At 37.2% G+C, this 27,346-nt stretch overlaps 1 protein-coding gene across 1 annotated transcript in view; it reads right to left on the reverse strand.

Annotated features, from left to right (window-relative positions):
- F13A1 (coagulation factor XIII A chain) overlaps positions 1-27,346 on the reverse strand; it is a 116,593-nt gene that overhangs the window by 45,464 nt on the left and 43,783 nt on the right. Inside the window, exons 4-7 of the mRNA XM_034429097.3 lie at positions 24,144-24,395; positions 21,694-21,812; positions 10,230-10,337; positions 4,292-4,466 (exon numbers count right to left, since the gene is read on the reverse strand). Coding sequence (XP_034284988.2) covers positions 4,292-4,466; positions 10,230-10,337; positions 21,694-21,812; positions 24,144-24,395 — 654 coding nt within the window. The remainder of the gene's footprint in view (positions 1-4,291; positions 4,467-10,229; positions 10,338-21,693; positions 21,813-24,143; positions 24,396-27,346) is intronic.

The following is a 27,346-nucleotide window of genomic DNA, read 5'->3' on the forward strand; positions in this document are numbered from 1 at the left end:
GATCCTATACCATTTCAGACAATTGGGTGTCCAATCTCTTTTTAAAAACCTCCAGTGATGAAGCACCCACAACTTCTGAAGGCAAACTCTTCCACTGGCTAATTGTTCTCAGAGTTATGAAGTTTCTCCTTAATTCCAGGTTGCTTCTTTCCTTGATTAGTTTCCATCCATTGTTTCTTGTCTTGCCTTCTGGTGATTTGAAAAATAAATTGACCCTCTCTTCTTTGTGGCAACCCTTCAAATACTGGAACACCGCGATCATGATACCCCTAGTCCTAGACTATGGATGAAGATTGCTCCTCTCCTTATAACACCCTGGTACCCTCCAAATTGGCCCTGCTTAAAGGAACTCCAGAATATGGAATTGCTACAGAAAAAAAATATGGAAATCCTGCTCCGCATAGCATAATATGGTAGGTAGAACACAATCCTTTAGGTGGGGAAAGCCAATGTATATGACCCATAGCCCATGCAGGTAGTTACATCTTTATATTCTTTGGTGAGTATTAAGAGTACTAGATTTAATTTTGAGGGAGGTAATTGATTAATATTTTAGCTAGCTTGCTAGCTGGTATTAATGAAGCCATTCTCTCTTAGATTTGTGTTTATAATATTCATTTTAAGTTTATAACTGAGTGAGGCACTGAACATGATACATAGTATCATACATAGTAATACATAGCATATGAAAAACAGATGGAGTGGTTTTATTTAATGATGGAATAAAAATGATTTTGTCTACATTTTGACATGAACTTTTGCAGTTCTCATTTCCTGAATAATTATTAATTGGAACACATTTATGTTACCAAATATGTACTTCTCCAGATTTTAAGATACTCAGGAGAATTTTGTTGTTGTTAGATGCGAAGTCGTGTCTGACCCATCGTGACCCCATGCACAATGTTCTTCCAGGCCTTCCTGTCCTCTATCATCCTCTAGAGTCCATTTAAGCTCATGCCTACTGCTTCAGTGACTCAGGAGAATATACTAAAGTAATAACTACAAGGGGAAGACAGCTACAAACAGGTATTAACCCTGAATGAAAGAGGGTAGGCCACTAGCTGACTTCCATCCTTCACAGATTGAAATCTAATCTAGGAAATGCATGTTACAGTGAAAGAGGTCCTCTAACCCAGAGGTGGGGAACTATGGGTCTTTTATGACTTATGGACTTCAATTCCCAGAACTCCCATGCAGGCTCGGGAATTCTGGGAGTTGAAGTCCACAAGTCATAAAAGGACCATAGTTCCCCACCCCTGCTCTAACCCAAATAACCTCTTCTTCAGTGGAAGTCAGTTGATGGTAAAAAAAATAAAACAAATCTATTATCCAGGATTTACTATGTGAAGAAAATGCTATTTGGGCATCAGTTGCCAAGAACCAACTCTGTCTGTGGATTAGAGAGTGGAAACATGACATGGTCCATCATGACCTGTAGAATTTCACCTCTGATATACCGTCAATTTTGAGTGTGCTGCATTTGCGTGGCCAGGATGGTATAAATGCACTGCTGGTGTACTGTTCATCCTGTTGCCTATTGGCATGTGGATTAGCTAGGGTTTTTTTGTGGGGGAAGGTGAAGTTTCCTTATCATGGAGTTTTCAATATTCATGCTGACTCAAGTTTGCAGATTCAAAGGCATCTCAGAATTTAATGGCCCCTGATCTGTCCTAACTAGTATCTGACTTGCTTTTTTTTTTTTCTTCAAGGTGAGGTTGATACTCTGTTCAGGTAAAGCAGACACTTTGAAAGCACAGGAACTCTGTGCAGTTTCATCATGAACAGATCATTCCCTGGTCAGTGTTGGATTGGCAATCAATTCTTCCTCAGTCAGATTATGTAATAGATAGAATTGAGGATTTGTTTAACACCACAGCTGTTGACATCGCAAGCTTTGGAATAAGGTGCCAAGAATATGCTGATGCCACCCACTCCAAGAAAGCAGTTGTTGGATATTGCATAATTCAATAACATGTTTAACCAGGGAGAACAAACAGAAATTAAAACCCAGACAAAGCACATTAGTAAATCTAAATTAGACTTGGGGTTTAAGATTCAGGGGGATGGATGAAATTGCCCTTCCCTAAAAAAAGATGGCCACAGTTCAAGGAGAGAAGCAACCTGGAATTAAGGAGAAACTTCCTAACGGTGAGAACAATTGACCAGTGGAATAATTTTCCTTCAGAAGTTGTGGGTGCTTCATCACTGGGGTTTTTTAAGAAGAGACTGAATAGTCACTTGTCTGAATTGGTATAGGTCTCCTGTTTGAGCAAGGGGTTGAATTAGAAGACCTCTAAAGTAACGTCCAGCTCTGTTCTGATTGATTGATTGATTCTAAACTCTTGCTGGATATGCAGATGATGTCTGGGTAGCAAAGAATGTACCATTACAGCTAGTGTCAAAAAAACCCTAACAACAGTTGGATTTTGATGACAGCGAACTATGTCTTCGTACATTCTATTTTGACTATTCCACATACTGTGCTTTACACCTTCGTCCTTGAAATGTACCTTGAATTTTAAATTGGTACAATTTAGTGGCAACGAGGCTGATAACTGCTACAAGGTGAGGAATTATAGGGTGTCTGCACTGAAAGATGTTACTTATGGCCAAATGTTTGGTGGGCAAAATTTAATATGAACATCTTTTTAAAAAATTTTTTTACTAACAATCATTTGGCAATTAGTGCAATTTTAAAATTCTAGTTGGCTTAGGAGCTGAGTATCTGTGGGAATATCAAGATTATGAACATGTCTGGCCACCAAATCCTGCAAAAGATGCAACTTGCAAAAAAAAAATAAAAATTAAGAGCTGTGGTGGTGCAGTGGTTACAATGCAGTACTGCAGGCTACTTCTGCTGCCTGCCGGCTGCCTGCAATTTAGCAGTTCAAATCTCACCAGGCTCAAGGTTGACTCAGCCTTCCATCCTTCCGATGTAGGTAAAATGAGGACTCAGATTGTTTGGGGCAATATGCTAACTCTGTAAACTGCTTAGACAGGACTGTAAAGCGGTATATAAGCATTGTGAAGCAGCATATAAGTCTAAGTGCTATGGCTATTGCTATCTGCATATCAAAAGTTCAATTCTTTGTCCTGTACAAGAGTACCTTACATAATTCCTAGTTAATAAAATTCCTCTGTATTTAGGAAATTTATAAAGAAATATTTTCCTGCTGGACTTTTAATTGTTTATTTTAAGGGGCTTTTATACTTTTTGTATTTTAATCAAGGGTAAGCAGTTATTGATACATATTTGAGCAGAGATCAATCCATTAATAAAGCATAAAATGTACTTATGTTGAAGTAATTTGGGAAATATGGGAAAATGTACTTCTGATATGTAGGAATGAAGACATGTACAATAGAACAAGCTATTGGAATAGAAGAAAAGTAGAAATAAGGCTGGTGTTTTATTTTGTTTTTTGATTGGTTACTGTATTTTTCAGAGTATAAGTTGCATCTTAGTTTTTGGGGAGGAAAATAAGAAAAAAGGTGATTGGCAGGTGGATTGCCTCCTGGAATACCCCCAATCAGCTGTTCCCAGAGGTGAATTTTAGCAACAGATTCCTTGATTGTGAGCTCTGTGCCTTGCTTTTTTTTTTTTTTTTTGCTTTTTTTCCCTGCCTCTGAAACTTCTGAAACTCTGTTTCAGAAAAAACTTTTTCCTGCCTCTGAAAGCCTCCAAAATAAAATATATTCAGAATAAAAGCCTCTGAAGCTTTGTTTGGGGGCTTTTTTTCCTGAAACTCTGTTTGGGGGCTTATTTTCTGAAGCTTCGTTTCTGATGCTTTTTTCAGCCTCTGAAATCTCCATTTGAGAAACTGGGCAGGGCTACATTCGGAGTATAAGACGCACCCAGATTTTCACCCTCTTTTTTTGGGCAAAAAAGGTGCATTTTATACTCCGAAAAATACTGTAATTCCAAGCTTAGTGTTCACTTCAATTCTCGTAGTCCAATGTATATTAAGTAAATTAATTTTAACAGGTATAAGGAACTTGTAAACCCTACTGAATTACGACTTTCATCATCCCTCATCATTGGCATATTTCTGAAGCTGCCAGAATTTACAGTTCAGCGACATCTAGAAGATGCCAGATCCTCAGCTCTGTTCTATATAAACTTTAATTGTTATATTTTAAACAGAGATTAATTATATTCTTGGTACTACATGCACATGAATAATATTAAATATCAAAAGGTGCTGGGGGGGTGGAAATCTCTTCTTTGGAAAGGACATCAGTGTATTAATAATATCATTCTTTGTTGCACATTTTGTCTCATACTTACAAGTGTTGAAAACGCCAGCAAAAACCCAGCACTGCCCATATCGCACTGGCTCCTTAGAACTAAAATACTCCAATAGAATGTCTACACTTCCTGTCCAGGACGATGGTGGTACTCCATATTCATAAATGTTGTCCCAAGACCCATAAACCACACCATTATCATCTTTAGAATTGATCTGAAGAATAAATGAATAAATTGAGTCATTGCTGATGTTAATCTCCGTACAGACCAAAAATATTTAATCTATGCCAATTATAAATTATTGTAAACATTACCAGAATAATGTTAGAATAATTATATTAAAAAAAACAAAGAAGATACAAAGATTAACATTTTGATGCAAACAGGAAAGTTGGATTACATGTTTATTTTGATGTTGGAAGTAGAGAAGGGTTTCTAATAATAGTGAAAGAGATTGAGCTGACCCAACAGCTAAAAATAGGTGCTTTACAATTGAATCTTAAAGAAAACTTAGTCTTAAAACATTAAGTATTATGCAACTACAAGACACTCCACATTTTTCTGGAGAAATAGAGAATGACTACTCAACAATGAGGACCCAGATTGTGGGGGCAATAAGCTGACTTTGTATAAATATACAAAAGTATGAAGGCTATTGCTTAACGCATTGTAAGCTGCCCTGAGTCTCCGGAGAAGGGCGGCATATAAATTAAAGCAAAAACAAAGACAAAAAACAAAACAAAACATTTTGCCCAATTGATTCTTATTAGCTCTTAAGGCAAATCTATATTAGATTCTGATTTGGCAGGTATTGCTGAGTTAGCTTGGTTTTTAACCTAGCAAGTGTTTGAGCCTGTGATTCCTGAGAACATGGGCAGGATCCTCAGAACTGTTAGTTCAGTCACCTACTTATAAGATCTATTACCGTGGTTTGTTAAGATTTCCTGGGAGATGACAAGCAGTCGGATCCATAAAATAATAAATTCAGATATGAAGCAGTACTGTGTCCCCTCTTTAAAAAAAAACTATTGCTAGATCCTATGGCTCTGGATAATTTTTATCCAACTTCCAACTTTTTCTCTGGGGGTGAGATCAAGGAGAAGCTGTTTGGATTAAGGTTCCAGAATCCCAGAGAAACAGATGGTTTGGATCTGTTTCAGTCAAGTTGCAAGCTGGGGCATAGTATGGAGACAGTGTTTATCATACGTGTTGCTGAATTCTGGTGGAACTAAGATGGGGGTGGTCCTTGTTCTTCTTGACTTCACGATGGCTTTTGAGTCTTTCTGGACTAGCTTCTGGACTAGCTATGGGATCAGGAGTGTTGCAGTACTTCTTCTCCTTTCCCCATGACCAGATCTAGTCAGCAATGATGGCTGACTAGAAGACCAGCCTGAGCCAATCTCCTAGTTGCAGGCTGTCACAGGGCTTGACACTCTTGCCTCTCCTGTTAACTTTTACATGAAATAGCTAGAGGAGGTTGTCCATCAACATGGGGTCCAGTATTATTAGAACATTGAAAGTACTCAACTGTTTATCTCAAATTATGATGGGGAAATAATGTCTCAGCACTTGGAGGCTGTTGGTCTGGAAATGGGATAACAAACTCACATTCAAGTCTGACAAGTGACTGTGGGTAATAGCAATAGCAATAGCACTTAGATTTATATACCGCTTCATATTGCTTTTACAATCCTCTTTAAGCGGTTTACAGAGTCAGCATATTGCCCCCAACAATCTGGGTTCTCATTTTACTGACCTCGGAAGGATGGAAGGCTGAGTCAACCTTGAGCCTGTGAGATTTGAACTGCTGAACTGCAGCTAGCAGTCAGCTGAAGTAGCCTGCAGTGTTGCACTCTAACCACTGCGCCACCTCGGCTCTGTACATGGTTCTTCACATACTAATGATTGTCCTAGTTTATATTTCAAGCACATAGACCAAGGGTGTCAAACTCAAGGCTCATGGGCCAAATCCGGCCCGCAGGGTGCTTAGATCTGGCCCATGGGGACGCCCTGGAGACAGTGAAGGACTGGCCCGTGGTGCCTCTGCGACTGAAAACAGAGTTCCATTTTTGCTGGCAGAGGGTTGCAGGAGGCTGTCGCAGCTGGAAATGGAGCTCGGGAACCCATTTTCACTGGCAGAGTGCTCGGGCCACCATAGGTGCCCCAACATGAGTGACGTTGAGCTGGCCACGCTTACCCTGGCCATGGCCCCTGCCCCCTGAGGTCAAAGACAACTGTGATGCGACCCTCAATGAAATCGAGTTTGACACCCTTGACATAGACAGTTGTCAGTGTTTGTTCAGTGATGAGCAAACAAACATCAGGCAAGCAAAGAAGCATAAAACTTTGGACCTCCTGATTCTTCAGGTCTTTAAATGATCTTTAAAATCTTGGAGGTTACCTCAAGTGGTGGCATGAGCATGCCCATTTGATGTGCATAGTTTGTCTTGGATATGGTATGTTACTCCTCATGTTTAGACTCATTTGTATTTTAATTGGATTTTCATTGAACGATACCCAGAGTCAACGTGGCTTTGACAGCCTTATAAATCCCCCCCAAATACTAAACATGTCAAAGCCTTCATTTAATTCTTGGAGTTGTAATTGTATAATAGGAAATATGACATCCCACAGCATCTTTCCCCAGTCTGATGTGCTGGACTTACAATTCCCCAAATTGTCAACTAACATGATAAAAAATTCTGCCATTAGGGATTTTGAGGTTTAGAGTCCCCATATATTTGAAAAGCAATGAGTGGAAGGATAATCTATGCATGGATTAAAAAACACCTTTTTCTGTCTGATATAATGCTTTAGAAAGAGCCTGCAACAACTTCAGTGGCTCTGTTACATTTAAGACCACAAGCCATAATTCTGCCTTCCAGGCCGTGCTGCCCATAGGGTCAAGGCATAACTGCCAGTGTAAATTCACCTGCATTTCTCTTGACAAGCTTGAGTGCACAATATAAGGATATAAAATTTAAACAAACGTGGATGGGGATTTTCCTACATATAATTCCCACATTATACACTGAGCTTCAGTTTCTGAGGGGCTCCATATTACATCAAATTGGTTCTGCAATTCAGGTCCAAATCTATAATATTTCAGAAAACAAATATTTCTAGAAAAAGAGTATTTTACAACAAAAAGGAAAAAAGGGGTCATCTAACTCATATTTGTTCCAATGTATTTCCCCACAATCTCATCCATTTCAGCCTATGTTTTCAAAGCTAAGGGGTGAGTTAAAAAGAAATAACTAGGTCTATTGTGGGTTGCTCATCACAAAAACAAGATTTTGCTTGTCTAAGTTTGCTGGAGGTGAAGTAACAGTTTTGCTGACTAATGACTAAATGGAAAGCTATTAGTGAGCTATGCATTTCCTCCCAGCAATTTGAACCAAATCAGTGGAGGTAATGCAGAAAAAGCTTCCTTGCTTTCTATTGCTTTCTCGTTTGCTTGTAATTATGTTAATACTGAGCTGCTACATTCTTGTCAGATAAATCATGACTTTCATTGAAAAGCTTTTGGCTGGATTAACTACTAGTTTCTAATTAGAAAATCGACGTACTGTGAACCCCGAAGTTGGACGAGATAAGTATTTAGTAGGTCTAATAGGTTTAGGTAAAGACCCTTGGCTGTCTTGAAAAACAGGCCAACCTAAGACATGAATAAGGTGGCATATTTATATTACAAATGTTTGTCATATACTCCAAAACCTACCATGTCGCTACCAAATCACAAACTTGGAAGATAAGAGGAAAGCTGGATTAAACCTTTAATCATCTATACTTTTTTTTCCAGACTAAAGTACATTTGTGACACTATTTATGGACACACCCATAAAATATTTGCAGATATTTTTAGTTAGTTCTTACATAACAAGAATTACTCTTGTTATATCATAGCTATTGCAGTTTTAAGAACAGAGACTGAACATAACGAATAACAGCTTATCTCAGGGTATTTGCTGAAATCATGTTAATGAAGGTTCAAGATGGGGATCTCCTGATTATTAACTACAATGCTATAGCAACTGAAGACTGTATTAAAATTCAGTAACACGGGTCAGAGCTGGACTTCCATACAAGTGATGTGGGTTAGGCCAATGTGATACTGGAAGGCAAAATTAAAATTGATGGTCTGGTTGGGGAAAGGTTAATGGTGGAAATCAATATTCCACCATTCACATCCCACTGCAGTAAAATGGGAGTGTAATATGGAAATGGTCTTACTTATTTTAATAAAAACAAAACAACAATGGGGAAAATTACAGTACGGAATGTTCGTACTTTTGGCTCTGAATCTGCGCAGTGCAATTTTGAAATGATTCAAGAGCCACAAAATGGAGAGGCTTATGAAGTCCATAAACAATATGGTGTCCCACTTCTGTTTAATTCCAAGCTATTTTATCTGAAAGTCTTGAGGGATATCCTAAAAAATATTGCTAATTAGTTAAATGAAATGATAGTGAACTGAGGCAATTTGGTAATTCACCAGAATAGAGATTACAAGGGTGATCAGATGCAAAGAAAGGCAGGTTTCTGATGCCTTGAACAGTAGAAGAGAGAATTTGTTAGGGCACTCCTGAAGAAGTTCATCCTTCTCTCTTTAGGAAATACTATCTGCCTGCTATAATTACCAGTAATTATAATTACTATACTTCATCATATTTTCTTCTGTCATACTAACAAACTAAATTCAACACTAAAATGCAATCCTGTACTAAATCATTTAATGATTTTTAAAATTAATATTAGTTATGGGATGATAAGTTTGATGTGATGTAAAAAGTGTTATCCCATATAAAAGCAGGATATACATCTATTAAATAAATGAAGTTGTGTCCATGTTTAAATAGCAATGCCATGAACTGGAGCAATTCTTTAGGTCGTAGATCATGGGAACAGAAGATTTAACATTCCCCACCACCAACCCAATGAAAATCTCTTCCCCAAGGTGTTATGGGTTCATCCAGCCCAGACTAATAACAGAGGAAAACTTTGCTTTAGAACTGAAACATCAGAGGAAAAGGTTAGATCTTCCTTTCATGTTTGCACCTGACAATGATAACAAATACAGTAGATATGGTTTCCTAAAACATGGTTAGTGTGGGATTAATTTGGACTATAAAGAAGAGGTTTTAGTGTGTTTCATTGTATTTTCAGAACCAACTCATGGTTGCTGCAAAAAATAATTTTTCTAGCATTAATTGGTTTCATGCACATACGTTTTACTGGAAAATGCACTTATTATGCCCCAATGAATGAGTCTTCTATTGTGGGGAACTAAATTGTTAACTCATGCTCAGCTGCAAATATCTCATAGTCTTCCACCTACCAGGTGCAAAATAAGAAGTTTAGAAAATTGTCTGAAAGTTACATTTTTTTAGAAATCTGTAGGAAAATTAAACCATTCATGGTTTAATAAATGTTTTGCATATAGATATATGCTGCCACAGGGCAAAAAAATCTAAGTATATCTAGAATTCCTTTTCTCCACTGTGGGGATATTAGTTCACTATTCCTGTTTATAGAACAAGCTATGGGAATATATAACTTCTGCTTACAGAATACTTTTTTAATGCCACGTAGATATTTTAAAGAATTTTGTCTTGAATCTTCCTATAAGGTTCTAGGCACCAGGGACAACCTTACCTGGTCATGTGATCATTCCAGGAAGCCCCACAAAAAAGAAGAAGAAGCAACCTCAGCTTGGACACCCATAAAGTGAACATGAATAGCGTTTGATGTGAAAAAGAGGGAAAAGCCAAGAGACTCACTCTACTACTGAACTAGTGAATTGGCAACCAGGTTTTTAATAAATTGACCAAAGCAGAGATCTTCCTTGAAAACTAAGTCACAGAACAGAACAAATTTGCCCCAATCCATGTAGTCCTGCTATATATTTAAGTAGAGTAAGAAAAAAAGATTGTAAATAGATCCCAAATATTGCACAAAGTATATGCTTATTACATACCATAGCAGAGCCAACACGGCTGATTTTGATAGGATTCCCTCGGCCAGAGAGGTCCAATTGTGCTCTGTCCATCAAATAGAGGCAAGCATCCAAAATACCCTCTTCAAACTATATAAGAGAGAGAAAAACAAAAATATAGATTCATCACCTATTTTACATTAGCAAAATAAACAAAAACAGGACTTCAGCAAGGTTTTAGTTCCATGTTGGAAATGCAATATTTCTGTATACTTATAACTTCTGCTGAATTAGTACAGAAAAAAGTACAAAAATGTTATATAAAGTTTTTAAGAACATAGCATAAAGATTTTTAACATGCTAATGAATAAGCACTTGCTCATGAATAAGCAAGTGACAGTAATATTTTCACCATAGGTGAATCTGTTGCAAAATTATTGTTGTAAAATTTAGATTAATTTCTGCTTGTTTTCTCAATTATTTTTATTTATTTATTTATATCCCACTTTTTATTATTTTTACAAATAACTCAAGGTGGCGAACACATCCAACACACCTTCCTCCTCTTATTTTCCTCACAACAACAACCCTATGAAATGAGCTGGGCTGAGAGAAAGAATAACTGGCCCAAAGTCACCCAGTTGGCTTTCATAGCTAAGGCAGGACTTGAATTCATGTCTCCCGCTTTCTAGCCTAATATCTTAACCACTAGATCAAACTGGTTCTCTTAACTTAATTAACCACAGGATAATTATGATTATTATCTGAATCCTGAATCATTTTAAATATTTGTAGTTTAAGGAAATCAGTTTTATAAGCCATTATTTGAAGTTGACTTGTTCTGGAAAACCATAATGCACTATTAAGATTTGTTGAGTTCAGATAAAACTCAATGTTTTGGCATTCTTTCAGAGTATGAATATTCATGGACTGGAATAGATCAACCAATGGGGCTTGTTTTGGAAATAAAAACTTAAGGAAGAAGTCTGGATGTGGCTTAGGCAACTGAGTCTGTGCAGAGAATTGAAACTGAAACTAAGCAGTCTGTGCTTGTTTGCTCTGCTAAAATGAAACTAACTGTTCTCTCCTGCCTTGTGTTCTGTCTGTAACTTCTACCATGTTGGTAAAAATCAACTGTTGGTATTATAAATACTTAATCGGTTATCTATATAAATAAAAGCGAAAACCACTCACTCTGTAATCACAAAATCTCCATAACTGTAAAGCCTACAAACTCGAAATTTGACATGTATGTTCCTCTTGGCTTCTAGGTGCTCACTAAGAAAGGATTTTTCAAAATGACCATCAGAGCACTAGTATTTCCTATATTATTATTAACACGCTCTGATGCTAAGGAGTTCTACTCCTCCTCCCCACCTGAAAAGAAATCTGTTCCAAATTCAAAACACAAGCAGAGGAGAGGAGTTTCAGTTTCAGTTTTATTTTCACAGCAGCAAGCAGCTTTAATACAGAACACTTGAGCTAAGCCATGGCCAGGCTCCTTCCTGTCTCTTTCTTGCTCACACAGCAAATACTGTTTCACTTTCCAAACAGCCCTCTGATGCTAAGGAGTTTTACTCCCCGTCCCCACCTGAAAAGAAATCTGTTCCATGCTCTGATGCTAAGGAGTTCTACTCCCCCTCCCCACCTGAAAAGAAATCTGTTCCATGCAAAACACAAGCAAAGGAGAGGAGTTTCAGTTTCAGTTTTGCTTTCCCAGCAGCAAGCAGGGGATAGGACAAGGGAGGCTTCTGTGGGGCAAGGCTGAGGGAGAGAAGGGGATAGAAGAAGCTAGTCATAACTACTCATTAATTTTCAAGCTTTAACTGCAATTTATCAAGCCCCATCACATAGTTTCGAAGCGAAGCACGTGTGTCCAGCTCGTTATATATATAAAGAAGTTAATGAATCCTGCTGAATCAGTTATCTGTCTGTGCTTCTGGATTTGATTTTGCAAGAAACTCTGATACATTTTTCATGGCTAGATTGCAAAAGAAGTAGACAATCCTGAAGACAATTGTGGTTCACCCACATTACATTGAACTATGGTTTGACATAGCATCCAAAAGCATCCATTGTCTGCCTCAACTTTGTACCAAAACTCTTTGCCATTTCTAGTTTGTTTCTCTATTGATGTTATTAAAACAAAGGCATGGATTTACTAAAGAATACTAGTAACTTAACTCTTAATGAAGTAGAAAACCAACAAACTTTTCCAGTACATTGATAATTTTCCAGTAAACTTTACATCATTTCCAAAAAGTAATTAAGGGAAACAATTCTGGACTTAGTTGACGTATGTTGAAACATGGCCAAACTTGCATATCACACATAATGGTGAAGTTTGCATTGGTAAACAAATTCTATTGTAAAGTTGGAAACATTATATTTTAACTTTTAAAGATAGGTTTCATACTGCACATGGACCTCAAAAGATTGAAAACTTCTTCTTTCAACCATATATGTGCATATAAATGAAAGCAGAATAGATTCTTATTTTATGTTTATCTTCTAGGTTTTTCATGCTAAATCATGAAACTAGAACCTAGAGCAACATTCAAATACCAACATTATTAATTTGGAACTGAAAATGGCATATATGGTTGTCTTCTCTCACAATCAGCCTATTGAAGTAAGAAAAAAGAACTGCTAAAAGTCACTCAGAGAATGTGGTGGTTGAACAGGGGACTTGTGCAAGACAGATATATTTTAATGTATCCATAGCTATAAATCATTTTCATAAGAATTATATAGTTGTTGTTCTTGACTATGGATAATATGGCTTAAAGCAGCAGCTGCTGTGACAGCCAGAGGTGTCAGTAGTTACCCAAAATATTAAAATAAAATCACATATTCCATGTAAACTTCAGGACTAAAATATATTATATATTATATATTATTATAATATATTAAAATATATTATGGTATATTGTAGAAGGCAGTAATATTTTCGTTCTAGCTTTCAATCATGTCTTATATTGTTAATACCAAGTTGGAGTCCAACATGTCTTGCAGTGTCCTGAAACTATCATCTTTGAAAATGAACTCTGGAAAAAAAAAGACTAATTCTGGGGCCCAATAACAACAATGTCAGGAATAAATAGGGGGCAGAAGTGCCTAAATAGAACAGAATTCATTACGAAAGAACCTGCCCTATGGTACAGTTCAATTTGCTCAGAAGAAATTGCATAGCAACCAAAAGATGACGCTGTCAATTGGAAGACAATCGCAGAGATGGCGGTAAAGGCACATGACTTCAATTACAAGCTGCTCTATGTAGTGATAAACAAATGAGGTAGTGATATTTCCCTTACAGGCTGAATCCTAACAATTTTTGAAGTTTTCCTTTAAGCATACAAATTTATTCTCTTCTTTCTTTAAAAATGCTAACTGTCTGAAAATAGCAACAATGTATAATAGATTGAATCTGTAATTTGTTAGGATATAACACAATGGCGAACTCTTTAATACACTTGGACCAGGTAGGAGAAGATGCATTTATAATTGGTCATTTCTTTGCCTATGTCATCCATAGTTTTTTAAAAATTCTTCTTCTTTTGGTACAGAGCAGAATATCATTACTAAATAATGAGTTATAACCTCATAATATGAAGCTTAGTCCCAAAGGAGATGCTCCCAGAAATATCTTCAAAAAGCTGGATGTTTATCCTTAAGGCTGACTCACATATCTCAATAGTGTGCTCTTGTAAATTATGGAAAAAGAATACTCACTGGAAATCATACTTTAGAGAGGATGGACAGTAATACTTATACTAATGGTGTTTTCAGTATTGAACATACAGATCCATTTTAAATGTCGAAATCACCTGCCTACTAAAGCAAACAAAAAAAAAATTCCCATATAGCTTTAATGATAAATTCCTTTATTATGCATGAGTATTCATAGACAAGGAGTTGCTCCATCAGATGCGGTTTTTTTAAAAAAAATTCAGAGTTGTGGCTGTTCTTAAGTCTGATTGTGTAAGTTCTAGTCATCCCATCAATTATGTAAGTTTAGTCAATAAACATGGATTTGATGCCCAGATATTGCCAAGTGTGTTTTATAATGCATTAATCTTCCTATATTATCAACTTAGTTGGGTCACATAAATAGAAGAGAATATAAGTTAGAGTATTCTCCTTTAGAAACCAATGATCCATCAAGATGACACCTCTGTCTGGCAGTGTCTTGTTTCCAGGCTGCACTGTATTTTTAAACACTTTGAAGAATTTACAGCTCCCTATTCTAATTCTAAGGTCTGCCTGTTGCAGTACTTCTGTAGTAGTGTTTACTGAAGGGTAGCAACTAAGATGATATGGTAGTGTCATTGTCCAAGATAATTTCTGAAACATATCTCAATCATTAAAATGTTTAGTTTGTAATTAAAGCAGCTAATTGCAGAAAACATGTTTCTTTCCAGACGTGTTTCTTTCCAGACGAAAATATATCATTCCAATTTCTCCTTGTTATTTTTCATCATCTACTTTTAATAGCAGACCTACACTTCCTTGTCTTTTTTGCTTCTAACAAGTCAAAGAAGTTCTGTTGGTTCTCTTTTTTAATCATCCATCACAGTCTAATGTGATTGGGTTTAGCTGATCTTTCATTGAAGGTTTGGGTGACTGCAGTATCTCTTTTTTCATCGCCTATATTTGTCCCTTTCACTCACTGCTTCTTAGAAAGCACTTTGTGCAACCATACTGATTTCTTTTGATAGCCACAATTTTTTTTTCCTGATCTTAAAGAAGCTCTTGAAAATGGCTTTGTTGATCTTGAATCTAAGTTGGGCCAGATTCAGCTAGTACATGGATGTGAAATCACAAAGTTGTAGACTAGACTACGAAATTAGGAAAAAGCCATATTTTTCCCCAAATTAATTACATGGACATATCTCATTTTTTTCAATGTTAAATTCTGGATGAAAAAACTAAATAATCTTATGGTCATTAACACTGACATGTTAAATCATAATTAATACTGACCTTTCTGTTAGCATTATATATATATGGCTGAAGAGGTCTAAAAAGGCCGAAATAGTGCTATCCCAGTCTCCCATAAGTCACAGAAGAAACAACATAAAATGTCTGACAGGTCTGAAAGTGATGAATAGAGATTTCATCCCACCATGGCCATTTTAACATCTTTCAACATAGGAAAAAACCCTGATTGCAAAAATATCGCACATTTATACCTATAAATCAAAAGAAATAAATATTTGACCTCTACAGGGAGGAGTCACAAAATATGGGTGTGTCTGGATGAAGAGGTCTAAAAAGGCCGAAATAGTGCTATCCCAGTCTCCCATAAGTCACAGAAGAAACAACATAAAATGTCTGACAGGTCTGAAAGTGATGAATAGAGATTTCATCCCACCATGGCCATTTTAACATCTTTCAACATAGGAAAAAACCCTGATTGCAAAAATATCGCACATTTATACCTATGAATCAAAAGAAATATATATATATATATATATATATATATATATATATATATATATATATATATATATATATATATATATGTTTTCTCAGGTTTTCGCGGGTGTTTGTATGTAGGTCTTTGGTTATTCGGGTCTTCTCCCACATAAAATTGGAAGTGTCTTGGCGACGTTTCGACGAAGTCTCATTCGTCATCTTCAGGCTGGTGTTCTCGGCTTCGTTGCTCCTGGAAGCACGAAGCCGAGAACACCAGCCTGAAGATGACGAATGAGACTTTGTCGAAACGTCGCCAAGACACTTCCAATTTTACGTGGGAGAAGACCCGAATAACCAAAGACCTACATACAAACACCCGCGAAAACCTGAGAATATATATATATATATATATATATATATATTTATATATATATATATATATATATATATATATATATATATATATTTATATATATATATATATATATATATATATATATATATATATATATATATATATATATATATATAAATCTCTAGGGGTCTAAATTATCTAAACATTAGAGTGTTAAGAATTTTTAGTCAATACTGTACAAGTGGCACTGTATAAAAATAATACACTGTGTACATTTCACAACACTATATTATTATAAAAATAAATTAAAAATAAACAAAGACTTTGTAGACAATAGAGTCAGGTTTGACTTGATAAAGGTCAAGTCTTTATTATTTTATTTTATCATTTTATGCTTTATCATTTCTTCTTTTCTTGGTGTAGTGGTATGCCCAGAGCTAGAGAGAGATTTACATCCTAACCATCTGAATATTTTTCCTATATCAGCCAACATAAAGACTTCTTGACTAGTCCACATGGAAGCCATGAAGAAGAGACCAAAAGAATCACTACCTTAGGAATCTGGGAATTAAATTAGTTTCTCAAGGTAAAACAATATTTTTGCTAAGATTTTTGTCATCATGTCCTATCCTCTTTTGATCAGCCTTCAAGGTCCTGGAAGTATCTTGTTTTTAAGGAGGTGGAGTGGCTAAGAATGTTACAGTTGGGCTGGTTTGTAACTCTTAGCTCCTAAACATTTAATGTAGCATTCCAATACAACTTATTACTGTACTGGACTACCTGGAGCAACTTGCCTGCTCAATAGAAAGCAGCTTCTTAAGTTGCTGTCCATGGTGCTTTTGAGTTCTGGGTCTGTTTCTATTATTTCATTTTGACCACTGACCTTTGGATTTATTAACAAGATGACAGTGATTACTCTTTAGTTTTCAATTCCACTTACACCAAGTTAAGAAAGAATCTGATGGAATTGAAAAGGTTCTGCATATTACAGACCCTGTCACCAGTTAGTGAAAGAAAATGAGCAGAGGCGATCACACAGGTGATTTTCAAGAGGCAACTGCACTTTCTGTTTTTCTGTGAAGATGTTTCGCTTCTCATCCAAGAAGTTTCTTCAGTCCAGTTGCCTCTTGAAAAAGCACCTTTGGGACAACCATGACCTGGATGACTGAGAATCTCCATAGACATTGAGCAGAGGGGAGTTAACAGGTACAAGAAGCTGTGATCAAGCCAATAATCAAGACTAAAAAAAGTCAGTAATCAGAGTAATCAAAGGTAAGATCAATGCTGAAGAATCAGGATTGATATGAGTTTTTTAAAAAGCACATTTAAAAGATATTCAAAATACAACTGGAGATCACTTTCCAACCTTACTCCCAAAAACCATGGATAGGTCTATATTTCAGTTTTCTATTACTCCAGTCCCACTTTGTTTTGCTTTCCTTTATGATATTTAGACATCAATCAGGAGTGAAATGCTCCCTGTTCGGACCAGATCGCCCGATCCCGTAGCGATGGCAGCGGGTGGTTCAGAGAACCGGTAGCAAAAATCCCTCCCCACCCCCAAGCCCAGCTGAGCTGCGCAATCATCAGAGGCTTTTTATTTTATTTTTAAAAGCATTTTTTCTACAACCTCTTCAATCGAAAAAAATGCTTTTAAAAGTAAAAACAAAGCCTCTGCCGATCAGGCAAGTCAGCTGGGATGGTCAGAGGCTTTAAAAAAAAGAAAAGCCTCTGCCGATCAAGCAAGTCAGCTGGGATCATCAGAGGCTTTTAAAAGCATTTTTTTACAACCTCTTCAGCCGAAGAGGTTGTAGAAAAAATGGTTTTAAAAGTTAAAAAAAAAAAGTAGGCCACGCCCACTCAGTCATATTACCCCCCCTCACCAAGCCACGCCCACAGAACTGGTAGTAACAAATTTAACATTTCACCACTGCATCAGATCCTATCCAATTTTTGTCTGAAGTTTCTGAAATCAGTCTGCTAGACTCCAAAATACAAATTACATTTCATTTTCACAGCTCTTGCTATCGAATTCCAAAGTGACAGTGTCCCTTTCCCCCCAATGCTTCTGCCAACATTCACTGTCAACCAATTCTTCCCTGATGGTCAGGTTTCAGGAGGACAATAGTTCTTCTTGACCCTTCTTCCACCTTCTGAGAGATAGACTTGACAGCAAGACAAATCAAAACATTTATTGGATGTTCTGTTTTTAGTTGAGTTAGACCTCCAGCAGATGTCAAAGTAGTTGGCGGGGGGGGGGGATTTACTGCTGTAGCTTGCTTGTATAAATGTCTCATCATTTGTTCCAGGATAATGCTTTCTAGTCAGCCCCTGCAATATCATTCTTATTTCTTCCTATTCCTTGCAGTCTTACTCAGAACTTTCAACAGGGATTTCATCCTCAGAATTGTGGATTTGTCTGCACATGTATGCACTATTTTACATTTAATACTAATTAAATGCTCTTTTTCTGTTTGGACTATTTTTAAAAAAATATATTTAAAAGTATGTATTGTTGGCTATATTCCATTATTTTATCATCAAGCATATTGATTAAATTGGCCCAATGGAGGTCTAAAAGCTAGATATTTAGCATTATCAATATCTAATAAGACATGGAAAATATATACCTCAAGCGATCTAGATTCTAGATTGTTGGATTCTAGAAAGAGAGAAGAAGGGATAAATAAGATACTTGTTCTATTTTGTGGATTTTATTATCTTTGCAAGCAGTGGTTGACCCCAGCAATTTGATCTCTCTTTCACTATTTGAAATGTCCTTGATTTGGAGATGATTTAAAATATGCCTTATGCAGGGGTGAAATGCTCTGAAGTCTGCTACCAGTTTGCTTTGCTACCAGTTCACTTCACGCGCGCATGCACAGTGCACACCAAACGTGCTTCCATACCGCAGGTGCTACTGCGCAGCACTGAAAAAGGAGGATTAAGAAGCCTTTTCTGAGTCTGCAAAGGTAAGTAGAACAGTGAGGGGGGACAGCTGAGTTGCACGATTTAGATTCGTTAGAAAGCAGGATTTCCTGTTTTTTAGCGAATATAAATTGCGTGGCACAGCTGATCGTCGGAAATACCAGTTTGCCCGAACTGGTAGCATTTTTTAAACTACCGGTTTGTCCGAACCGGTAGCATTTATTACTACCGGTTTGGGTGAACTGGTCCGAATCGGTAGCATTTCACTCTTGGGCTTATGCTAGATTCTACTAAATGTGACCAATCAGTCCATTTTCATGGTGATGAAATAAATGTTATCTTTCATTAATGAAAATATAGGAGTTCAAATTTGTTATCTTGGGTGATGGGGTGGACCAAAGAGGGTGTTATGCCAAAGCGGGACATCTTGTTGGAATGAATCAATAAATGAATAAATGAATGAATGAACTTATGCATTTTTGTGGGGGGATCAATCAGCAAAATATAATTGGCCGTAATCAGGACAGATGTTATTTGGGCCAGTTCCAAAAAGCTGACTGACTATGGAGTAGCAGAATAATGGGTGCTGTGTCTAGATGAGAAATCCTTTTCTGAATCTTTTCACTTCCGCTTTAGCCATTTTGCAAAGATTTGCATCAAGGAACTTGGCAGACAGTCTTCCTTCTCAGTACTTTCTGACCTTACCATGGCTTTTGTGTAACAAATAATTTAATCCTGTTAGCCTGTTTGAACAGCTTGCAGGGGTTAGATCTGTCTACTGAGTGATTCCATTTTCTAACCAGAATGAAGTGAATGGGTCATCGTTGGTAATTCTAGCTTGGCCCTCTGGCAGTTGACATATGGTATTCCACCAAGCTTTTATCACAGAGATTGCTATCATCTATAATCTATAGGAAGCTGCTGACAGAAATCATCGAGAGCTTTGCTGATGGGCATCATAAATAAGCCAATACTGTTCCCCCCTCAAGTTCTATATTTCATTAGCTAAGCATCAAAGACCAATTGTCTTATTTCTAAACCAGTGTACTGAGGCTGTGGTTAAATGAATGAGCTGAAATATAATCTAAACAAGGTGGAAATAAAGCTGATAAGAAGACCATAGCCCTGTACAGAGCAGATCATCCTGCCTTTGACAGATGAGTCAATAAACCTTATGTCTTGCTCCAAGAATTGAGAGATACTACTGGAACCTGCTTTATGCTTAGGAAAAGAGTTATACTACACAGCTGTATGAAAGCCACTCTTTCCCAGAGGCAAGAAATCTTTCCATGTTTTGACCCTGTAATCCCAAACTTTGAGAAGGATCGCACTCTGCTTTACACAGGATTGAAGTGAAGATGATGCAGATATTAGCAAATATAGAAGCCTGATGGCTTACACATTTGAACACTTCTACCTGCATTTTCTGGAAATTTGGGAATGGGATCCAGTTTTCCTTGGATATTGATCCACTTATGGTACCAATAAAATTAGGAAGCGTATATGCCAGAAATTGATTATTTCTCTGATACTGAACTTCTCGCAATTAAGATAATAAAGGAGATAGGAGTCACAATGATGAAGTTCTGCTTAGAGACCAAATTATTATCAGCTTATCCTATATAGAAAGGATCAGGCTCCACCACTACTGTCTGAACCTGCTGGTCCAACTGCTTCTATAGATGTCCTCTACATCTAGTTACCTTCCAAAGAGCTTTTCTTCTTTCACTGATGATAGTTACCCATTAATCTTAAATTAGAATAGAACAGTAGGTTATGGAATTTGGGCCCCATTGAATGTTTGATTCAGTTAGATAATCATGCCAAATTGCCTCTTCAAAAAAGCTGGAAGCTGCTGAATACTTGTTATAATTACCGTTAGATGTTTACTTAAGTATTAGATATATAAAAGAGTTCAAGACAGTGTGTACAACACTTTCTCTTCCTTTCTTTCTCCGCAAGAACAACTCTGTGAGATAGGTTGGGCTGAGAATAAACGAGTCAAATGGTTGCTCTGGTTGAACATGGACTAAAACCTAAATATTCCTACTTGTCATCCAGTACCTTCACCACTACTGGGTGTCTGAGTTTGAGTTATTGACCATGGTTGCTTTTGATGAGAAACAGGTAAGATGTGTTCCTCTGCTATTTGTATTTTGTTGAGTTTCTTTAAAAAAAACTTTAAAAGAAAACGAGAACCTGCTTTTCAATTAATATACATCATTTTCTCAATTTATATTTGTCATATTCATGTGCGTCACAGATAAATCAGAATAAAAATCTGTGATAAAATCCATATAAGAAGGTGGTGGTTGTTTTTACAAATAATGTGGTGTGATGGTTATGGTTAAGACTTAAAAACTAGGCAAAAAACAGGTTTTAGTCCATTCTTAATTGGCTCATCCTCAGCTCACTGGCTGATTTGGGACCAGACACTCATTTCAACCTACCTCACAGTGTTGTTGCTGTAGGCAGGAAGAAATGGAAGAAGGAAATGTTGTACGTGCCATTTTTAGTTGTTGGAACAAAAGGTGAGATATAAAACTAACATAAACACACATATACACATCATCCGTCTGGACCGAAGTGTTCCAGACTGAGATACTGGCTCAGTCCTTTCAAACTTTTATTCCTTTGATTAATTCTGTTATGTATTACAGGGCAGCCAGCCATATACCCTTACTCATTTGCCTAGGTGTATTTGACTAAGCAGGAGTGGATCAGGTTTCAACAGGATCAATCTATTTGCTAGGAGTGCAGCATTTAGTAGAAAAGCTGTTCTTCATTTATTTCAAATGGATTTACCTGACCATAGTTCCAGCTTCTTGATCGTATATTTTCAGGAGCCCCATAGAAAATAACCCCAAGGTCATTCAGGACATACTCTTTCCTTTCTTCTTCTTCATCCATAAACACCGCATCCTCTGCATCAGATTTTTGTTTATAAAAACAGGTTAATATATGTACTTTTCTAGGAGTAAATATTGGAAATTAATACAGTTGAATGATATAAGAAAAGGCAGCCTTTTGTTCATCTCCTCATAGCACATAATATATTTTCTCCTCTGCAACTGAAAATGAAACATGCTCCAAATTAAAAAAAGAAAAAAAAAAAAGGAAGGATCACAACTCTCAACTATTTTGAGCAAGATCTGTAAAGCATGATTAAATTGTCACCTCTTATCAGGCACTTTATGATTCTGGGTTATTAAACTGAAATGTCTGAGAGCTGTGAGAGCATTAAGCACCCACACGGCAGATCAAAGAATTACTTTGAAACTTCGTAATTGTGAGCAATTCTACACAAAATGATTTAAAGGATTAATCTGTTTAGTAAGAGTTGCACATTGTGATAGGCATGAACATGGTTCCTTTTTGTACAGAATATAGACTTTTAAATAGCCACTTGGTTCATGTGAAGATCGAGACACAAGGAGGAATATTAACCCAATCCATATTACCTAAATACATTTTTGGATTTTGCAGGGAAAATCTTAGCTCCAAAAAGAAAAATCTATATAAACTATGAATATTAAGGAAACCCACTAGTCCTAAAGGACTCTACATTTAGTAAATGATTGCTGGAACCTGCCTGATCAGCTGATCCAAAGCTCCTGGCTTTATCATTTCGGAATATCATGAGCTAAACGCATCTTTATATGTCTACAAGTGGAGACCTGACTGGTATTGTGCCATTATTCCATCAGATTTTCCAAAAAAGGGCATATGTTCTTCTGAGAACATAAAAAAATATTGGCTTGAATGCATCCCAAAATCAGGCGTCTTAAATTTCATTTTTTGGGGGAAGAAATGATGATACGTAGATCATTTCCACATATCAGTTGTTGTTTTTTTAATGATGGATGCTTAAATATGTAAAGCAAGGCAGCCTTTCAAAGAATGACAGAATGCATGAATAAATAAAAATATACTGGGAATCCATTACATGGTGAATGGAAATTCCAGCACAGTCCTGAGCAAACTGTCACTTGTTACAGGTACATCATGGTAGTGGAGGAAAATATTAAACCTTCCCTCCACAATGCTCCCTCTATCCTTGTTTTCTTTTTAATTGAAAGCTTTAGATGTGATGCATTTGGAATAATAATCTATTTGCTCCTGTCAAAGGGATGATTCAATATAGCCAGGAGATTGTGTTCTGTCTCTGTCATTCTCTTTCTTTCTCATTAATTGTATTATATTTATCTGAAAGGAAGATTATAGTTTCCTCAATAACATCCATTTCAAAATGATGAATGGAGGCACCCCTAGGGTGGAGAAAATGTCTTGAATTCAGATTGTGAGCTTATCCACCTTTTAGATAATATTCTACCCGCAGCCGCGCGGGTAGTCACGGGAGCCGCATGGCACTCCCATACAACACCTCTCCTGCGTGAGCTGCACTGGCTCCCAGTGGTCTTCCGGGTGCACTTCAAGGTGTTGGTTATCACCTTTAAAGCGCTCCATGGCATAGGACCTAGTTATCTTTGAGACCGCCTGCTGTTACCGATGGCCTGCCATCGACCTGTGCACTCCCATAGAGAGGGCCTCCTTGGGGTGCCATCAGCCAAACAATGTAGGCTGGTGACCCCCAGGGGGAGGGCCTTCTCTGTGGGGGCACCTACCCTCTGGAATCAGCTGCCCCCAGAGATAAGGAGAATCCAAGACCTTGGTGCCTTCCGCCGTGCCCTTAAAACCTTCTTTTTCCAGCAAGCCGGGCTGGCCTAACACTTTTTAAAATGTTTTTAATTGTTTGTTATTGTTTTTAATCATGGGGCCAAATTTATATATATCTTTTTAATTGTATTTTAATGTTTGTAGTGTATGCTTTTACTTGGCTGTTCACCGCCCTGAGTCCTCAGGGAGAAGGGCGGTATACAAATTTAAAAATAAATAAAATAAAAATAAAATATCTCTATATTTATCTATTTAGATGCAAATTTACTTAATCTGGCATCCTCTAATAATTAGACATCAGCTTCCATGAAATTCCAATGTTAAATGACAGGGGACTGGAGAATAGTTGTCTAATAGTAGCCATTAGTGTGCCTATCTATAAACTACAGGTTTCTGGTAACACAAGTGGGATGATGAACATAAAGAAATTGTAGAATGAGACTAACTAACTGGACTTCTCAATTGCATCTCTTTAGAAAGTCAGATTAAGGTTCTTTTTGAATAAATTACAATGATACAGTTGCACTTAAGATGTGGATGTTATTGTCATGATCGTATACACACTGTATATGCCTTACCTTTACACCAGGGGTTGAACAATATGTAAGTATCGGTGTCTGGATTTCGTCTTGTTCTGAGAATACCCATTGGAGTCAGCACTGCAACATACATGCGGAATTTTCCCACAATGCAGTTTGCAGCTGGCATAATATTCAGGGCCACAGAAGTGTTGGCCCTGTGGGTGATCTTAGCACCCCATTTCCCACTTTCCAGCTCTTGAACCAAAGGAACGCGGATGTAAGTGCCTTTGTTTTGTTGTGGGTATCGCCCTGGAGAAAAAGGGAAGTGAATTTATTAACTTTGTGAATGAGAGCAGCAAAGGAAAAGCTTCCTTTCATTTTGATTGCCTAGCAAAATTTGGACTCACAATTACTTAGTGTAATATCCATTGCATTACAGCAACAATAAGTAATGTATCAACAAGTATAATTTAGTTCTCTCTCTTCAAAGTCTTTGTCTTTAACAATTTTTTAATGTTACAAAATTAAATCTTACCAAGGCAAGATTTTTTATCATTTCCACACAATATATTTCTCCAGCCTGGTGCATTCTAAATGTTGAAGGATGACAATTCCCAGAATTCTAAGCCAGTATCTGCTAAGAATTTTATGACTTTTCCTCCCAATATATTTGAAGGACACAGGTTGGTCTCTAGGCTACCACTAAATAAGAAACTGAGTCTGGAGTCTGGAGCAGTATGGAGTACTATGGAGAACCATTTTATTTTGACAGAATGCTGATAAAAGAACCCAGGAAATGTAGATCACAAAAAAATCTGTATTTCAGTGGTGAAATACAGGAATAACATGTAATCAGATCAGTGGTGAAATCCAAAGTTTTTTACTACCGGTTCTGTGGGCGTGGCTTGGCGGGTGTGGCTTGATGGGCATGGCAGGAGAAAGGATACTGCAAAATCTCCATTCTCACCCCACTCCAGGGGAAGGATACTGTAAAATCCCCATTCCCTCCCCACTCTTGGGGGAAGGATATTGCAAAATCTCCATTCCCACCCCACTCTGGGGCCAGCCAGAGGTGGTATTTGCCAGTTCTCCAAACTACTCAAAATTTCCGCTACTGGTTCTCCAGAACCTGTCAGAACCTGCTGGATTTCACCCCTGAATCAGATGTACCAAAAGCAACAGCCCAAGAAAGAGGGCAGATAGAGTTAAGAATGGAATCTGAATATTGAATGGAAACTCATTTTTATTAAACATGAATGTTCACTGGTGGTTTAACCAAATGGCAAATCAGGCCTACAAATAAAACCTCTTCTTTGTGAAAGGAAAAGGCAACTTTCTATAGGGGTCAAGCCCACATAGCTAGCCAATTCAAAAAGTGAGACTACATCTGTTTATACTGTAATCTTTAACAATATTCAGGCATAAAAACACAATCTTGAAAATTGTGAAAGTAATTCCCAAACAGGCTTAAATCAAACAATTAAAATGGAATTTTTTTGAAGCATTTCCTTCTTGGGGTCCCCACGTCTGGGCTGACCTACCTGTTACACCAATTAACCCCTTTGCTGCCTGCTACAGTCTCTCACAGTTGGGGAGAATGTGATATGAGGTCTATTAAATTTCTCTTTTAAGATTTGCTGTTAACCCATTGATTTGGTAATTCCTAGAATAGGCATGCTGTCCAGAAGCCTCTGTAATTAGAAGTCCTGATATGCTCTCACAAGAGAGTCTTCTGCCTTTTCTCCCACTGCTCCTTGGAATGGCCTTCCATGACTTTGGAGATACCATCTTTTTAATTTCCTTCTACTAATCATTCCTCCAACGATTGAGGGCAAAAGAAGAAGGGGACGGCAGAGAATGAGGTGGCTGGATGGAGTCACTGAAGCAGGCAGCGTGAGGTTAAATGGACTCTGGGGGATGGTAGAGGACAGAAAGGCCTGGAGGAACATTGTCCATGGGATCATGATGGGTTGGACACGACTTCGCAACTAACAACAACAAAATCATTCCTCAAAACTTACCTTTTTCAGAGTCTCACTCAGAGCAATATTTTTTTTTCTAGAAACTCAGATTCACACTCAGGAACTAATAGTGAAGAGTCAAGGATAGGACTCAGCCTGTTTTTACTGATGTTACAGTAAAATATTACAGATATCATCAGTCCTAATTATAAACATCAACTATTGTAGAATCATACAACCAATACCATTATTTTTAACAGGCACAGAATCTAATTTTATTTATATTTCTGGTATCCTTATATGATAATGGGCTTCTTGTAGCTTGTTTCTCAGCCTTCAATGTGGAGGGTCTCTCTACTTTGTTTTGATAATGTTCCTGTCTGGCTTGGCCTTCAGCCTTTACATCAACTGAGCCACTTAGCTTCTAAGTCCCACTGCTCCAAACCAGCTATCTAGCCTGAGTACCTGCAACACAACTAACCACTCAACTCAGTTATTTTCTCTGATTAGCCCTATCTCCACTGCTTTCACCTTTCAGTTATTATTGCCTGTTCTCTTCCATGTTATAGCATTTTACATAGAAGGAGGAGGAAAGAAAGATGAATAATAAACTTCACAGACTACATTAAGCTACAAGTTTTGGCCTTAAATGGTTATGTAAAACCAGCACTATGACTTATAAATCATGATTTATGGTTGAATGAGTTGTGTGTAGCTAGGTGGTAGCTTATTCAGCATTTAAAAGAAACCATGGATTAACATGACATAGAAACTCAGTCTGACCATTCTAGGATCTAAAGAACACCTTGAAATTGTAAATTTAACCCAAGAGACTATAATTACAGTATATATGACTGGTAAGAATTAAAATAAGAGCATAGTCGGGGAAAATAGCTGCATGAATACCGTCCCCATCTTTTGATTGTTTTACAGGTACTTCTCATTTAGTGACTGTCTCACTTAGTAACCATTTGCAGTTATGAAGGTGATGAAAAGTAACTTTACAACTGGTCTTTATATTAGTGACCTTTGTAGATCTATAAAGCAAAGGAAATCTAAAGTAAGAACATAAGCAGAATCATAGTTTTATTCACCAACCACTTTGTTTAATAATCAAGTTGTCAGGCTCAACTGTGGTCGCTAAATGAGGACTATTTGTACTTTTTGATAGTTATACTTTAAAAGGGATAATCTGTTGCTGAATCAAGCTGAAAGTAAGAAAGTAAGAGAGAGGGACAGACTTTGTATAATTAGACCCTCCAGAGTTGAAGTTTAATCTAACCTTGCATATCTTCCAGT

Source organism: Pantherophis guttatus, chromosome 3, assembly GCF_059756535.1.
Source record: "Pantherophis guttatus breed Tessera chromosome 3, ASM5975653v1, whole genome shotgun sequence".
NCBI classification, from domain to species: domain Eukaryota; kingdom Metazoa; phylum Chordata; class Lepidosauria; order Squamata; family Colubridae; genus Pantherophis; species Pantherophis guttatus.